The sequence below is a fragment of the Polyodon spathula genome, chromosome 16 (assembly GCF_017654505.1).
Source record: "Polyodon spathula isolate WHYD16114869_AA chromosome 16, ASM1765450v1, whole genome shotgun sequence".
NCBI classification, from domain to species: Eukaryota; Metazoa; Chordata; class Actinopteri; order Acipenseriformes; family Polyodontidae; genus Polyodon; species Polyodon spathula.
In genome coordinates, this window is record NC_054549.1 from 30,417,661 (window position 1) to 30,435,417 (window position 17,757).

The 17,757-nt window shown below is 35.6% G+C and overlaps 1 protein-coding gene across 2 annotated transcripts in view; it reads right to left on the bottom strand.

The window, feature by feature from the left end:
• LOC121328292 (contactin-4-like) overlaps positions 1-17,757 on the bottom strand; it is a 99,706-nt gene that overhangs the window by 2,464 nt on the left and 79,485 nt on the right. The window contains exons 10-19 of one of the 2 annotated variants that reach the window (XM_041272889.1): positions 16,872-16,999; positions 10,076-10,251; positions 8,415-8,535; positions 7,442-7,600; positions 6,989-7,138; positions 6,334-6,404; positions 4,819-5,053; positions 4,198-4,313; positions 3,086-3,275; positions 218-330 (exon numbers count right to left, since the gene is read on the bottom strand). In XM_041272889.1, coding sequence (XP_041128823.1) covers positions 218-330; positions 3,086-3,275; positions 4,198-4,313; positions 4,819-5,053; positions 6,334-6,404; positions 6,989-7,138; positions 7,442-7,600; positions 8,415-8,535; positions 10,076-10,251; positions 16,872-16,999 — 1,459 coding nt within the window. The remainder of the gene's footprint in view (positions 1-217; positions 331-3,085; positions 3,276-4,197; positions 4,314-4,818; positions 5,054-6,333; positions 6,405-6,988; positions 7,139-7,441; positions 7,601-8,414; positions 8,536-10,075; positions 10,252-16,871; positions 17,000-17,757) is intronic. The other variant, XM_041272891.1, reaches the window with a different exon arrangement.

Sequence of the window (17,757 nt, forward strand, 5' to 3'; positions counted from 1 at the left end):
CATTAAATGCACAGTTCCCATCTGAAAGAGCAGAGTTGAGCCAGCAACAAGTAGACACTGTAATACTGATGTATGGCAGGAGAACTAAACCAAATAATGTATATATCTGTAACGAAAAATACACAGCAATGAAATACCATTGTGCTGTGCTGCACTACACTAGTGGGCATTCTTGGCTTACATACTTTTTTTTTAGCTTTGGTAAACAATTACCTACTTTATATCCCGTCACTTCTGATTCATTTTCCAGTGCTTTTACTTGATCCCAGTACAGGATGATCTTTGAGTGTGATGAATTCCACAAAATATTCAAAGGTGGTTGACTCGGTGCTAGAATCAAACACAAAGCAAACAGTTACCTTATTAACAAGATTTTTTGCATTCTTTACTGTACAAAAGAAGTGCAGAGCTTTTTGGTTAAAAAACATGATTTAAAAGCATAAACACCCATTATATTTGTGTCCACTAGAACTGGAAATTGAAAGCACTCAGCACGGTGTTGCAATATGACGTTGTTATTTGCCTGTGTATTTTCTTAAGGTGGTATTAGGTTGGGTTAAAACAATAGTTTTTCTATGCGCTTCCACAAGACAGAGGCAAGTCTATGAACAGTTACTGAGAAGGAGACAGACTATGGTATGTGAATGATGTTTCTCACTGCTTGATTAGATATAGTATGAACTCAATAAAATGTTAACTAGAGAACACATTGAGTTTTAGGGAGACCATGTAAACAGTCACAATGTCTAATGAACTAGAATTGTTTTAATAGCATGAGTGATAAGCATTTGAAGCAAATGTAATGATCTAGTAGACTATTGGTTGAAATAAAGAAGGGTTATGAAAGATGTAAACAATAAGTGCTCTATAAAACAGGCTCATTTAGAGGAGGAAGAATGAAGTAAGTTCTGCAGACCTGACTTTCTAGAACATAAGTACATATTGCTTTATTCGGTATTTTGTATGCTGCCATTGAAGTTTAATAACGTAGCAGTGTTAAACTGACTAATGCTGTATTGCGTGAATCATCTGAGGTAACTCATCACAATGACTGACACCAGTGAGCTACTTAACAAAGGTTGAGACAATAACTAGTAAATTAGTCATTTCAAAAAACAAAAACAAAAAAAAAAAAAAAAAACATTTTTAGGTTAAAAATGATATACAGTATCACTAAATGGGTAATAAGCTAATTACGCAAGAACAGAGTTTATTTATTTATTTAAAAACAAAGTTCAGTAACGTTGCAGCAAAAAGCAATATATCAATGAACACAAAATCAATCAGTATAAAGCAGAACATTTGATGCTAATTAAAAATGAACAGAGGCAGATGTCATGATTTCAAGCAACATTGGTCTACAAAAACGGGAACAGTGAACTGAAATTGAGGACATACTGCAGGTTCCTACCTTGAAGGCAAGTAAGGGGTCTCCATATAGGCACTTATTGTGGATTTTAAATTGATTCCCTAGATGTAGGTTGATGTGAATCATTAGTTGTGTTGGGGACAGGTGTTATAAAAGCTTTAGGGATGACTAAGTAAGTGAATTTCAGCACCTGCAATAGTGACGCTATAGCATTGCTATACCGTTGAAATCTCTTCTGACTGATGCTGCCATTAACATGGACAATATTAACAACAATTGGTTGATTGACTTGAGACACAGTAAATAGAGATTTAGATTTATTTTGCTGAGTTTCTGAGTTGGTCACTGTGGCAGGGCGATAAATTAGTGTTGGTGTGATTTATGTGGGAATGGGTTTATTGTGTATCGTTTTGGAGTTGATTAGTTTGATTGTATTATTGTTTACAGATGGGCGCTCGATTGAGACTTGCTGCCTGCTATGCTTGGTTGAGGGGAAGGGCAGCAAGTGATTGGCTGTGCTAGTCTTCAATCAGCAGGTGGGCGGGTCTTGACCCAGTGTCCATCAGTTTAAAAACATCCGCGGGAGATTGCTCGGGGCTGCTGCAAGGCCTGCCGTTTTCACGGCACATTTTGAGTTATAGTTTGGGGTATTGCGTTTTCTTTTGCACTTTTTGTACAGTTTGCTGTATTAGTCCTCTATGCGTTACCGTCGCTGGTAATGTCATATAACCACCTTTATTTTACTTTCGTTTTCTGTTTGTTTGTTAATAAAATCTGCACGCCTGTGCCGGCGTTTTCAACATCAACACCACGTCTGTCTCTCTGTATGCTTGAACAGCGGCGACCCACACGCGTGACCTGAATAAGACCCTGTCATATATATATATATATATATATATATATATATATATATATATATATATAGTATTTTATTTTGTGTATTTTTGACAAAGGAAAACTAAAAATGATAAGTGGGGTCAAAACGAAAGATACACTAAAGTAAGTTGAGTTCAATGACTGTTTTACTTTTCAAAGCAAAATGTTCAACTGAGTAAGATCAGAAAATCAAAGGAAGATGTGGGAGCTTTTCTATGAAATTGATTTTTTGTTTAAGTAATTGTTATAACTGTATTTATTTTAAATTTTAACCAGCAAATCGACTAGGGGCAGGTTCTCTGTAAATGATGTGAAATCGCACATTTTGAATCAGTAATAGTAAGTGACTGATTTGTGTGAGGCACATAATAAAATAGAGGACATTTGTATATGCTGAATGTTGAAAATAAAACCGAAATGTCTGTACAGTGGTAGCAAGAAATAACAGCTTCAGTCAGAATGAAGTAGGCTATTTTGTTGCAAACCTATAGGTGCAGGTACCCCTCAAAGTAAAACTAGTCTACACATATTTTATAGCAGCTGATCATGGAACCACCCCCCCCCCCCCCCCCCCCCCCCCAAATAAATAAAAATAAATAAACAAATAAATTGTTAAGTCAGCTGAAAGCAGGATGAACCACCTTGCTAGACAGCAGGTGATAGAGACAGCCAGGGACGACTAATCAGGTAACAGCTTGCAGTCTCGTTCACACAATACTGTCCAATCTGTAATAACACATGCTGCTGCTGTGCTTTTACAGGGCTTTGCACTATCAGTTTTCATTACTTTTGAACCAGAAGAAATCAGAGCTGGTTGCTGTTAAAATGTTGAAGACCTACGTGGTTTTTTGGTGGTGACATTCACCGTGTCACTGCCTGGCCCCACCCCGGCACTGTTGTATGCTCTCACTGTGATGTAATAGAGAGTGCTTCCCTTTAGTCCGCGAATGACCCCTGAAGATGTTTTATTTCCTAGTTTCCTCACACTCCTTGCAGCTTCCTCTTTGCCTTCCTGATCCCAGTACCGCAGCTAAAGAATAAAAACAAACATATTTCCGAATAAATAGCATTGAAGTTAATGCAATTAGTTTGTATTGTTGTTGCACATATCAAGGTGCCTGGCTGAATTTGTTATTTATTATTTGATAAGCATTCATTCACCATCAAAATACATACCATATAGATGCAGAAGAAAGAGTGCAATGCCCAAAACAATATAATGGTTTTAAAACTGGAAGGACTGTAAAAGTTCCCACACTGTCCGACAGCTATTATAAAATCTAATCTCATTAAGTTAAACATGTGTTGGTCTGTGTTTCATATGACAAAATGAGGGATCAGTCTCAAACAATCTAACGCAATCTCACCAAGGCCACAGAATCTCAACGCTATGTCCTTTGGTGCAATGTATCAGTGTTTTACCAAATCACAATCTCTTGCAAGTAACATAATTCCCACATAATCAAAAGCTTATTGAAATGTTTGCAGTAAAAACAGAACAGATAGAGCCCTATTAAGGAAAATGCAGTATTAAATAAGTCACAATTAAGTGTTTAGCTCTAGAGTTGTTACATCGGTGGTATAAAAAAAAAAAAAAAAAGCGCTACATGCAGGGTTTGTTAAACTGGTAAACTCTCTGTATTCATCCATTAGGTAACATTGGTAATGTTACTGTTATAGTACTGACAGACAGTTCATGTTGTGCGTTTATTGCAGTAATATTGCATCTTGATTTCTCTAACTTGTGCCCAATTTTATTATTTATTGGCATTACAGTGTTGCTGTAGTGCTCTAGATGGATGTGGAAAGAAACAGGGATACTTTAAATCTGGGACAATCCAGGGAAAGCAAGGACAGGTGGCAACCCTGTTCAGCATTCAGTAAATAGTTCCATAAACAGAGCCTGCATTGCTCTCACACACAAACAACAACAACAACAACTGAGTACTTACCTCATAACCTAGAACCCTCCTTTTACTTGTGTTCCAAGGAAGTGGTTTCCACGACACTTCCATTTCAGAAGCAGACAGGCTCTTAGCTTTGATTTTATTTGGTGCTCTACTGGGTTCTAGGGTACCGGTAAGAGAGAGAGAAAAAATAGAACTTAAATATATTTACATGGCACAATTTTCATCTGGCTCTGTCATTCATATACAGTATTAAAAACAAACAGTGTTGTGAATTCACACATTATGAACATGGCAATCCTCTTGGTGTATAATTATGGAAAATATCTTGGCTTTTGATCTAATCATGTAACACCAAAATGGCGTAATTGACAAGGTGAAAATAAATTATATATAAAAAAAAAAAATAACACTACAAAATGATCCCAATAAGGTGATATGATAATGTTAGGGGACCTGAGTGACATCTAAGAGAAAGTAATATTCATTGTCACCTTGACGACTTTAAAAGTGCCTTGATGAATTTCCTGAATTTCAACCCCTTTAGTAATTGCTGTCCTCATCAAGTATTTTACAGAACAGTCATGTAACGAATTAGTGACAGGCCCTGTTATAACTTTATTCATTTTAAAAGTAAAAGAGATGCAATTATACATATCAATTTACCTTCTTCGGCAGAATATATTGTGACTAAGGGGCCGAAAGGACCTTCCCCTTTATTGTTGTAGACGCCCACTTTCACTTCATAAGGGGAAAATGGTGGTATGCTTTCATTTTTGAAGACGTATCTGGAGGCATCAGCAGAGGTCACTGCCGCTTGCATCCAGCTTGTAGTGCCGAGAGGTCGGAAGGCAACGACGTAACCAAACCCTCCCCCGTTCTGTAGTTCTTCAGGTACAGGCTGCACAAAACACAATAGCCATCAATAATGCATTGCCAACAGCATGACATTTCAAAGCACCCATCATGGAAAACCACTTAGTTTGTCAAATATTTATGAAGTGTAACTCACGAAGCCAAAGGATTTATAAAATATGGTTAACAGGATTGAACTTTCACATTCAAAAACATCCATAAAAAACATAACAGAGTTTCAAGTATCTAAAATTACAGTTAATTCATATCACCATACACCATACACTTCAGAAAAACACCTTTTTTAAGTGTACATATATATACACACACACACACACACACACACATACATACAGTATTTCAGATGGTATCTTGTATCTAAGTACCATATCACTTGAATAAATGTTGAACACCTATTTTGCTTCAATTTAGGTTTCAATAAAAAAAAGGCTCATCCCTGAAGCTGAAAGGTTTGTGAATGTAAAGAAACAGACAATCAACAAGGTCTGCTTTCTGAGTATAATGCTGCCTAATAGCGATATAATTGTAGTAAGTTGACACTTTAAAAAAAATATATTTTAAATATTGGTTTTTAAAGCTAATTACAATGTATGGCCACACTAGAAAGGAAGCAATACATCATATCCCACCACAAGGCTACAGCACACAAGTGCTTATATCAGCAAGTACCTGTGTGCCAGTGTGACCTAGCGTACTAACAAACACAGCATACCTGATTATAGCAGAAAAGGTCTTTGAGTTGATTGGACTTGACTGCCCCAAATGGGGCAAAATGTTGTGTGGTTTAAAAACAAGTTCAAACAAATATTTGCTGATCAGAGAGTTAACTAATTCACTTGTGCAATAAATGGTTAAAAGAGTATTGTTTGCAGAGCAAGGTTCTTATTTGAACGTAGAGCTTAATAAACAATTATATCTAGTTTCTGAGGGATTTGATTTTAATTGAAGCCTCCAATTAAATGATCAAATGTTGCTTATTTAAAGAGAGATAAACTTTAAATTAAAACTCAGTTACATTTTTAAGAGAATGTGCTTTCATCAGGAATACAATGAATGTAACTTCTACAGAAGAAGGAGCAAGAGCCATCTTTGCAAAGTTCGCTTGTAACTTTGGCAAAAGCTTTTCAGCCTAATTGGATTATTAAACTTCAAAAGCGTTTTACTGTTCCCTTGGTGATAACACTATTTATTGCTTTTCTTTGAAAAAAATGTCCTTGTATTAACCGTGGCTTGTGGTATCAATCCTACAAAGGACAACACCTATTGGGAATGACTCAAAGCCTTGGGTCAAAGTAGCTTCCTTACCTCCCAAGTGATCACTAATTCAGACTGGCTGCCTCCTCCACCACTCACATTAGCTGGGGTGACCTTCGGAACTAGAGGTAGAGAAAATTATTTTTACTCTGCTAATCGGATTGTACCATTTCAGACGCGCTTTAAAGGAAGTGCCTACTCAAGATTAATTAATGTTAACGTTAGAGTTTAACATCAAGAAGCATGGAATGCACTTTTTCCAAACTGTGAAGAAAGAGGAGTTGAAATACTGTATGAAGAATGCAGAGTCTGGGTGTGAACTGTGTATCTTGTGCAGGCCAGCCCAGTTCTCAACCATCAAGGAGCCAGGCTAGTTTGGACGAGTTGTAACACTAACTAATTTTCACAGCAGGGGTCAGTCTTGTACCATCTCTCCTTGCACACACAATATTATGGTGCATCGCCCATTTTTACTGTCACTCTGTAAGTGCCAATAACAAAGCCCAGTTCCGCTATGCAACCCAACGATTACTAAATTTAAAAAAAATGTAGAGATGCTGAAAGCAGAGCCAATTTTGAACAAGCTATAAATGTCTTACACACGGCTTCAAAAACTGAGCAGACTTAATAGACAAGGAAGTAAACAAATAGTTAGTTACTTCCACTATAATGCAGTGCATCACTTTTGTATTTTGGAATTACTTACAGGCTTCTTTAGTTCTTGATTTCTTTGATGGTACACTGGCTTCTCCAATTCCAATGGCATTGTTGGCTACCACACGGAATTCATACTCCACCCACGGGTTGAGATCGCCCACTTTAGCTGTGAACTTTTTCCCATCACTGACTTCAGGAACTAACAGAAACAATATAAGAAAAAAAAAGAAAACAAAAAAACAAGTTTAAACCACAAAAACAAAAAGGCTCTTTCCAATGTGTATAGTTTAAGGTGTCATTGGCTTCTCAAACTGTTTCATTATGATCTAATGCTGGTATTTAAAAAAAAAAAACTCACGAAAGTAGTATTTATTTTCATAGATCAAGGTGTACTCATATGGCTTGCAGAGCGACAGACAGCTAAGGGAGAACACGATGGTGTCCCATTGTTTTATAGTCTAATCTAAGGATTGTTTCCAGCCATGCTAAATGTAGTGCATACCTGTTTTGACAGCCTGCCAGCCCACAGAGAATGGGGTTCTTGCCTGGATAGTGTAAGTGGTTATTGGACTATGGTTTTCCAGACCTGGCCTCCAGGAAAGCAGAGCCGTTGTATCAGTGATTTCTTCTACTTCTATGCTCTCCGGTGGTCCTGGGGGTCCTAAAATTACAAATCAGTGTAGCTAATAATAGTCTTAAACATGCAGCAGAGCACATTCATTATTAATTCATGTCCACAGTCCATGCATACAGTTAAAATATGTTTGAACATATTATTAATTGTAGTTGTTATATTTTGATTTTAGGAGAGAGTCCATATTAGGCCAGATTTAGAGAGACACTTTTTTATTTTTAAAAATCATAACCTTTGAAAGAACATATAACAGAAGTTGGTACCAAGGGTATGCACTGTAATTTAGTTCCTCTTTACGAACACATACATTGTGAAATCATACATTGTGTAAACTTTATAATTGTTTTTCTTACAAACGTCTGTGAACACAAGGAACTTAAATGTGTGTGTGTGTGTGTGTGTGTGTGTGTGTGTGTGTGTGTGTGTGTGTGTTTTAACAGCTTTTTAATAAACTAACAATATTTACCAATACCAATAATATTTACCAAGTATTCCTGAGGCAATTTTTTATTATGAAGAGATTCAATACAATTTTGGCTACAACAATAATAGTCTAGCTTGGGAGGTTTCATCTATTAGAAAATGACAAATGTTTATGGAAATTGCTAATTAAAAAAAAAAATATATATATATACTTTACATGTTAAATGTAAGGGTGTGCACAGACATGAAGCTTGAACCCCAACAGGAACATTGTTGCTATTTTCTATGTGCCATTAAGAGTCAGGGGAATGCCAAACCAATCACAAATCATACACCTTACTTGAACCAACTTAAATTCCAGAAACTTGGACACTGCACAGCTCTAAAATATGATACTGAGTCTTTTGAAAGTAAATACCTCTTACAACTAGGTCTGCCCCTGCAGATACGATGTCCACGCTGGTCTGTACCATACACACATACTTCCCAGCATGCTTCACTTGTATGTTTCGGATCATCATATCACCTGCAGAATGCTGCTGACATAAGAAAAACAAAAAAATAAGACTCCTATAAATATATGTTCCTTATACTTAAATTAAGTATTAACAGCTCTCAAATGTTTTTCTTGGTGATTATCAAAGAAGCGAAAGTCAAAAAGCTTTTATAGCTCTGAAATTATCTGAAAGTAACTGCTGATCAAGTCTGGTCTGGAAGAATAAAGTCAGACTTGGTGGCCAACATAACAAAACAGAACAACAATTTTACATTTGTAATAATAGTTGCAATGGGAAAAAAAGAACTCATGGAAATACTGTGGAATTCCCTTTGCATCTAAGTTGCTGTTTGGGGAGTTTCAGACTATCAGCAGTTGGCTGTAACAATAGATTCAGGTTGGATGTATGCATTTCTAATGTTCAGGGCGATTGCTGTTAATCTGTATGTTTTTAAATGATCCAAAGACATAACTGTGAACAAATCAGCTTTGTGAAATGGATAAAAAATAGCGCATATGTAAAAAAAAAAATACTTAGTGAGGGAATATTTAACCACAAGGGGATGGGTTGTTTAATTAATTAAAAACAGGAGAAACTCTAATTGGCTGGCAACAGGTTTGTGACATGAAGTCATCAATCTAATCATATTATTCAGCCACATAAATTAAAGATTTAACAATTAGATAACACAAATACAAAAAGATACAAACCTTGGCTGACATAGTGAGGTATTTTCTGGTATTAAAAATAGCATGTATTATGTATAATTCAAGCCCTCCCGGGCAGTGTCTGATATAAGGATTTTTCCTCAGGCTAACACTGTTGGTTACTCAAGCTTGCAGTCTTTTGATATGGGTCGAGAAGTATGGGTTGAGAACTCTGATAAATAATTGTATATATCCAAACATTCCTGGAGACTTCAAAGCCTTCTCTTTCTTTCTTTGGCACATGATAACTCACTAGGTTGACAGAATTTCAAATCCATTTGGATGCAGATAGAGGGTCTGGTGCTTTAGACTTCTGTTGACTTAGGAGGGATAGCTCCATGCGAAAGGTTAGGGAAGAGTCATAATTTTATGCTACTTTTGTATCAATACAGAATAGCACAGGGATCTGTTTTATATGCTGTGACTATAGAGAAAGAAATTTCTCACAGAAAATAAGGATTTCAGTTGTCAAGTGTTATACACGTTTTAATTTCATCCATAATTATAACCTCTAACATGGTAGTATATGTAATACTAAAATAAACTTAGTTTAAATATTTTAACAAATTTTTCAATAGTATAATAGATTACACTGTTAACCAATAACAAACAAATGACAGTAATTTAAGAAAATTAGAAAGTTCTCTTTAATGCAAAATACATTACAAAAGGTGGTTAATCGATCATTTACAATTTTGGTTGTAAGCATTTTAAAATGAACTTTCAACAAGTCATATTACACAATCCTCAGGTTAGGATAACAAATAGTTCCAGTGTCTTAAATGGAAAAACAAATACAAATGGGCATATGCATTTTATTATGTTTACTAGTCTGCAATTTTCAGTGGAATTATTTTTCCTTAAATACAACTTACCCCACCAACTTTTTCAAAATAATCTCCATCTGTTTTAAAATCAATGAGCTGTCCATTATAAGACCAGGTAAACGTGATGGCTAAGGAGTGGTCATGTGACACCTGGCATGGAAGCACTATACTTTCACCGACAGTCACATCCATGTTAGAAGGTGGGAATGTTATAACTGTTGGATCTGCAAAGAAACACAGATGTACATGTTAATATGCAGACCATGATTTAAATGGACCACTCTTGTGTGTGTGCATTTTATTTTTTCAAGGTTTAATGAGGACTTTTTTTTTCATAAATTGCTCCTGTGGCTGTGCAAAGTTGATGATCTTGGCAGAGGATCCCACAGGGAGAGTTTCATTGACCTAGCACTCTCACAGGTTGAGGAGGCAAAATCAACAGGATTGTTTCACCCCACTTTGCTACACTGGCCAGTTGCCCAGAGCTGACACCTGCAGAGCTGGCCTCTGTCCTCCAGGGGCCACTAGCTTGCCAACATCTGCTGTTGAGCAATGGGAGTGGAGGACACCCACAGACATTCATTCAATTATGTTTTTGAGTTGCTGAGGTGATGGAACGCTCTAAATTGGGGAGTAAAAACAGGGGTCAAATAATTGGGCACTCTAAATGCATTTGGGATTAGCAGTGTGTTGCTAGATGATGTATTAATGATATCGATAGTACTGAGCGATGTCCTGTACTTATGATAATACAATGAGTTTTACCTGGGTCACCACTTTAAAGGGGGTGAGGCATTTCAAATACTTTAACCTAAAATAACAGATGAAACCATAAATTAAACACATTCATTTCAAATAACCATATATTTCAGATAAAGTTCCTCCTTACCTATAAAAGACACATGCACCATTCTGGTTATAGATCATGTTGTATTTTATTTTCTACCTATATAAATTAATCAAATTTCAAAGATTCTCCATTGGCTTTAACTTTGATTTTGTGACATATATCAGTCTGGCTCTGAGGCTGTGTATGCATTTGTATTCTTGCAATTAATCATTTTGGCAGTAGGTGCCACTGTTAACATTATGATACAAAACAAATGCATCTTTGACCAGAACTATATTTAGAACCCTATATAAACATATATCAGACACAGAGAAATTCCTTAACCCTTTCAAAAACTATTGTTTCAGTTTTAAACAAATATATTTAAGGGATAAAATTGGAAACATTTTCCTGTTCCCTTTTCCCCTGTGAGACCACAGGGTTGTGCCCGTGTGAGGAGTTGACATTATCTGCAATATTGTAACCGTAAAATATCTGCAATCTCTGTTTTTGAGCCATTGGATAAATCAGCTTTTTAATATAATTTTATTATACATTTTGGAATGAGTACTGTATTTAATTGTCAAGAAATAAAGAAAAAACGATCATGCCCTCAACCTTATGAGATAAACACATATATATTAGCAGAACAGGCTGTGCTTTGGATCCTACTGGAACAATACAGTTATTTATTTTAAAGATGTTGGATGTTCTTGTACCCTTTGGTGGTGCTGTTGAATAAGTTTATGTTTACAGCATTCAAAATAAAATGCAGGAAATACTACAGCTACTTATAATATTATAGTGGGATGAGGTAGGCAGATCTGCTGTAGAGCCAAGAAAGATGTTTGACTTATTTCTGCCAACTTGTTGCTGCCAGCAATAGATGTTGCTGATGTTTGTGTTTTATTGCAGATAGGGCTAGACAACTACAACTTACTGATTATGATAACCAGCTGTGACGAGGATGCTATTACCGTAAAAATTACTGTGTCAGTCAAAAATAATGCACTGTGTCACTCAAAACTTGCAAACATTGATGATACAAGCATAGCAGTCGAAATCATTTCATTATGAAACGTAAATCTTTATTTTAAATAAATGCAATCAAAAAATAAAAGTACAAAAAAAAATCTAATTAACAAAATAATAAAAATATACTAGGTAGATTTTTTAAGAATTAGACATTTTGACTTTCTATGACTGAAGTCTACGACTTCCTTATTCCCAACAAAGTAAACATTTCCTATGGAAATCTCATGCAGTCTGCAACTGACCCAGTGAAAATCATTATTATCATCACACTCCATCATCATTTAAGTCTAACAATATAGATAACCCTAGTGAGTGCACAATGCTACCAGCTCAATTGACTGATATCCATCTTGTGAAATATCTTCTCATCTACTGTTGTTGTAAAAAAACAAAACAAATGATGACCCTTACTCAGTTGGTCAATCAGATACATGAAAGAAATCTTGTTAGCTCAGATAAGATTCCAGAGACTCCATTGTCGGCACAAATCATTACTTGAAGTTTGTAACTTGCATCAGATATATTTAGGTCTATGTAAGAAATTTATTACATATGTTTTCACATATTTAAATATCTAGCTAATTTATAGGAAATACTCTTTTGATAAGCATAACAGGGGCCTGGCATTTGTGTCAGTCAATTGTCCTTAATGAGAGATTGACAAACGACAAAAGGACTTTTTTCTTCTACTTGAAGAAAACTAATTGTTTCCCTGCAACAAATTAACAAATAAACAAATAATTGTATAGGCTTCAAATATTGAATCATTCATATGTAATTATTTTTCATGTGGCAAGGTAAATGTCTCTGAGCAATTTAACAGGTCTAGCATGTTTGTTATCCAGAGGCTGGTTCAGGTCAATAATTAAGAGGACCCAATTCAGTAGTTAAGAACATAAGAAAGTTTACAAACGAGAGGAGGCCATTCGGCCCATCTTGCTCATTTGGTTGTTAGTAGCTTATTGATCCCAGAATCTCATCAAGCAGCTTCTTGAATGATCCCAGGGTGTCAGCTTTAACCACATTACTGGGGAGTTGATTCCAGACCCTCACAATTCTCTGTGTAAAAAAGTGCCTCCTATTTACTGTTCTGAATGCCCCTTTGTCTAATCTCCATTTGTGACCCCTGGTCCTTGTTTATTTTTCAGGCTGAAAAAATCCCTTGGGTCAACACTGTCAATACCTTTTAGAATTCTGAATGCTTGAATTAGGTTGCCACGTAGTCTTCTTTGTTCAAGACTGAACAGATTCAATTCTTTTAGCCTGTCTGCATATGACATGTCTTTTAAACCGAGAATAATTCTGGTCGCTCTTCTTTGCACTCTTTCTTGAGCAGCAATATCTTTTTTATAGCGAGGTGACCAGAACTGAACACAATATTCAAGATGAGGTCTTACAAGTGCATTGTACAGTTTTAACATTACTTCCCTTGATTTAAATTCGACACTTTTCACAATGTATCCAAGCATCTTGTTAGCCTTTTTTATAGCTTCCCCACATTGTCTAGATGAAGACATTTCTGAGTCAACAAAAACTCCTAGGTCTTTTTCATAGATTCCTTCTCCAATTTCAGTATCTCCCATATGATGTCTATAATGCACATTTTTATTGCCTGCGTGCAGTACCTTACACTTTTCTCTATTAAATGTCATTTGCCATGTGTCTGCCCAGTTCTGAATCTTGTCTAGATCATTTTGAATGACCTTTGCTGCTACAACAATGTTTGCCACTCCTTCTACTTTTGTGTCTTCTGCAAATTTAACAAGTTTGCTTACTATACCAGAATCTAAATCATTAATGTAGATTAGGAATAGCAGAGGACCTAATACTGATCCCTGTGGTACACCACTGGTTACCACACTCCATTCTGAGGTTTTTCCTCTAATCAGTACTTGGTGATCAATACATCACCAAACCAAAAACTGCAATATGTCACCAAACAACAACACAAAGCCAGTAGCAGATGAATTTACACTTTTCTTTGAAAAAGGCCAGTCCCTCCAGGTCAGATGCAATATAAGAGTACATATTTGAAAATAAATAGATGGCTTCAGTCACCAGGGAATGAAGAAGAAATGCCCCAATCGGCAAATCCCATTCACAGTTTGGAAGACTGATATGCTCTTCACTACCTGGACCCCACAAACTTCAAACCATTGACAGAGATATTGTAATGACTGTCATCAGCTGTCAATCGACTAAATTCCTTCTGGCACACAGATAGATAGCGGGGGTAGGGGGGTGGGGAAGATTTCCAGGAAAGAATTCAGTGAGGTGAATACAGAGTCAAAACCTGATAGGGAGACATGTAACATTTTGCCACAGACTGGACGCTACATATGGTTACCACCTATTGGGCATTTATCCCATTTAAGATCACAACCAGAATCTCAATAAAGGTTGAGCAAATTATTGGCCATATCAGACAGCAGTAAGAGTTTTAAAATGTAAAATCATCCAAAATCAATAGCCTTCTAAATCATGTTTTTATCCCAAAGCCCTGAAGCTGACATTTCCCATTTCTTTATATAATCAATTCCTCTGACAAGCATGTTAGATAAAGATAGCTCCATCTTTACATGCCTCGTGGAAACAAACACCCATTTTTTTTTTTTTTTTATAAAGGTTGTTAGCCTAATTTGGAATCTTACGTACACTACCTTTTGTGTCAGGCTTACATTCAGTCAGTGCTCAAAGTTATCAAAAAGTAATTGTATTGTCATAAAGTTAGTTCTGACATTATAGATACAATATATTGTGCTGTACTTGACAATTGTGAATATGTGAGGCAATAAGGGGTCTAGGATGTCATAGGGTAAGGTTATTGTTTTACATCTTAAGTTTGGTACAAAGCATCAATCACCACGTCACAGCTACTTTTAATGCACTACTTGTAGAGAAGCCCCACAAGACATGTTCAGTTTTAAGTTATCTGCATCTGTAATACAGTAGATTTCAAGCTTGATGTTATTAGCAATGTCTACAGTAAATTGCCTCAAAGCTCCACTTGGTAAATGTTCAAAACTGCAGTGCCTCCTGATCATTGTCAAGCTTCAGGCAGCCAGTAATTTAACACAAGCATGAACCACAGCTTAAACTCAAAACAATGAAATATATGAGCAGCAATTAAATATGTCTCATGGGACATGGGTCCAATTTCAGCCGTGACAAACAGAACATAACTTTTGCTTTTGGTTTTTTAAAAGATGGGCAAGATTTGCAATATTTTTTTATTATCCACCAGAAATATTGAGCTAAACTAAATCAAACGTGAAGGAATATTCTTTTGCATATTTTTTATTTATTTTAAACTTGATTTTTTCCTGTAATTTACTATTAACACTGAACGTCTGAAACATTTATTTTTCTGGCCAATTAAAACATGCCCTTTATTTTCCTGTGTACACTGTATATAATTTCATAAATGCGTAAGTAAATGAATTCAACTTCAACCAAAGCCTTGCCTTAGCACAGGGCATCTGTTCATAAAACTCTGCCTGAACTACCAGGCAAACTTGACTTTCGACCTAATGCATCCACAATAAATGAAGCCTACCTTGATTTTATTAATCAGAACATTAAGTTCATTGGGAGTGATTTACTAGAAAACATTCTCAGTTCAAATTTCTACTTCTGTAATCAACAGTCCTAAAACAGATCTGAATGCCATGCCTTCTATAGAATTACTTTGAGCTCACAGAGGCCTTTATTCCACTCTTTAAAATTCTATCTGCAATTACAAACAAGGAGTTTTTAAAGCAAGTTTAAAAATATGTAAATAAAATAGGTCTAAAACTATGAAAAGTTCTAAATGTAGTCCTGCTAATAAATAACCACTGTTTGATTGAATATTGACCCTTTTATTTACCCTTGACTTCAAAGTCTTAAAAAAAAAGAAATAGTTTGTAAGCCTGGTAAATAATGATACAAGCAGAAACATCAACAGAAAACATAATAGGATGTTAAAGTGGGTATTTAAATAGTTTTTATAATAATAAAAACAGCAACATGCAAGTTATGATTAAACTTCACAGTTCTTTATGAGTATTATGGTAAATCGTGGGTTTTTTGTTATTCCATTTTTCCTGCAGGCCGACCTTATTTTAGCACAGAGGGGTTCCTTTTGATAATGTTCAGTGAAAGCAAACCATACCATTATGTAAAAACCATACCATTAATAAAAAAGGATAAAATTGACTTCTGATGTGTGACCTTCAATTTCTTAAATCACTGTCAAGTGCAGAGATCAAAAATGTGTAAATAAATAACTGCCAGCATGCCTCACTGTTACAAAAAAAGTAAAAGGGAATCTTATAAAGTTCCCATACATTTTTAATAAAGTTTAATAAAGTCACGGCAATACTAAACGAGTTCTGGAGGTTCAGATTAACACTGAAACCCAATTTTCTTCAACGCAATCACTTCTTTGATTTAATCAAATTTTTAATACACTGGTGATATCCACATGCTGATTTAACGTGTGCTCCAATGCAGATATACAAATAGTGTAAAGAAAAAAACGTGTTTGTCTCAGAATGAGGTCAATCATATGTAAGCTTCTTGTTACTAAATGTGTTATGTATTCAAATATATGGATTAATTAATATTATATTTCATATAATATTTTAAATTAAACTAACAAGCCAAGAAACTAAATTGAGATAAACCAGTACAAATATTATAAACTTACACAGTAATGCCCAGTTTAATTTCCTTTGAAGAAAATGTGATGGTTTTTTTTTTTTTTTTTTTTTTTAACAAGACACTAATGCAGGTAAGAAATTGTAAAAGTTCTGGTTGCTATGGATTTTATTGTTTAATCTCAACGAATATAACAATAAATAAAGTGTAATTCTTTCTATTATAGAACCCATAGTTTTTACATTAACAAATGGACAATTAAATGCCTGCAGCATATTGTGCAGAAACCACACCAACAATCTTAGCTTGAATATCCATTGTTCCTTCAAGGCCATTTACCTTTTACCACCAGGCTTCCTCGACTGCTTGCTCCGCCAAACTGGTTTCTTGCAACACAGGTGTAACTGCCATCATCAGATTTAGTCACATTAGTTATTCTGAGACTTCCATCTTCCAAAATGGTAATCCTGCAAAGTAAAAAACGTAATGGATTGTTTACTGCTGAAATTCCACAAAACCACCAATGATGTCACATTACCATACCGAAATACAAACACACAACCACAAGATGGTTACGATTAACATGGTGCTTTGAAAAAAAAAAAAAAAAGATTTGGAGGTTGAAGCATCAAACGATGGGCAACAAAATTCAAACACCAAAATTCAAACACCAAAATTCAAGCACCAAAATCTGGAGGGCTCTATAGCTAATGCCTGCCAGTATCCAAAGTGCTAAATATAGTCTCTGTCTAGTGGAAGGGTAATTAAAGATATTTAAACCATGGTGCTCCAATAGTATGGTTTTCAGGCATTTTTGTCATATCTCACATCATACTGAACTTTATTTTTATGTTCTGCTTTGTTGATGGAACAAATGGCATACTGCATACAATTATGGCTCCTCTATCAGCTTGAAACATACCACTGTTCTCATATATGTTTGTTGTTTACACAGATGGCTGTTTATACAAACTCAGGACAATTAGAAAACATCTAAGGGCGAACAGCCAATCAGCTTCCACATCTAGAAAAGTTAATTAAACATACTTTCTGAGATTGGTCTACAGACAAGCGGAATCATGTATGTGACAGGACACTATTATAAAGGCTACTGGACCGCAACTCAACAGGAACCAGAATTGGTCCACAATTCTCTCATCAGGTGGATCTAAACAACAGATTCTGGTATAGTAAGCAAACTTGTTAAATTCGCAGACGACACAAA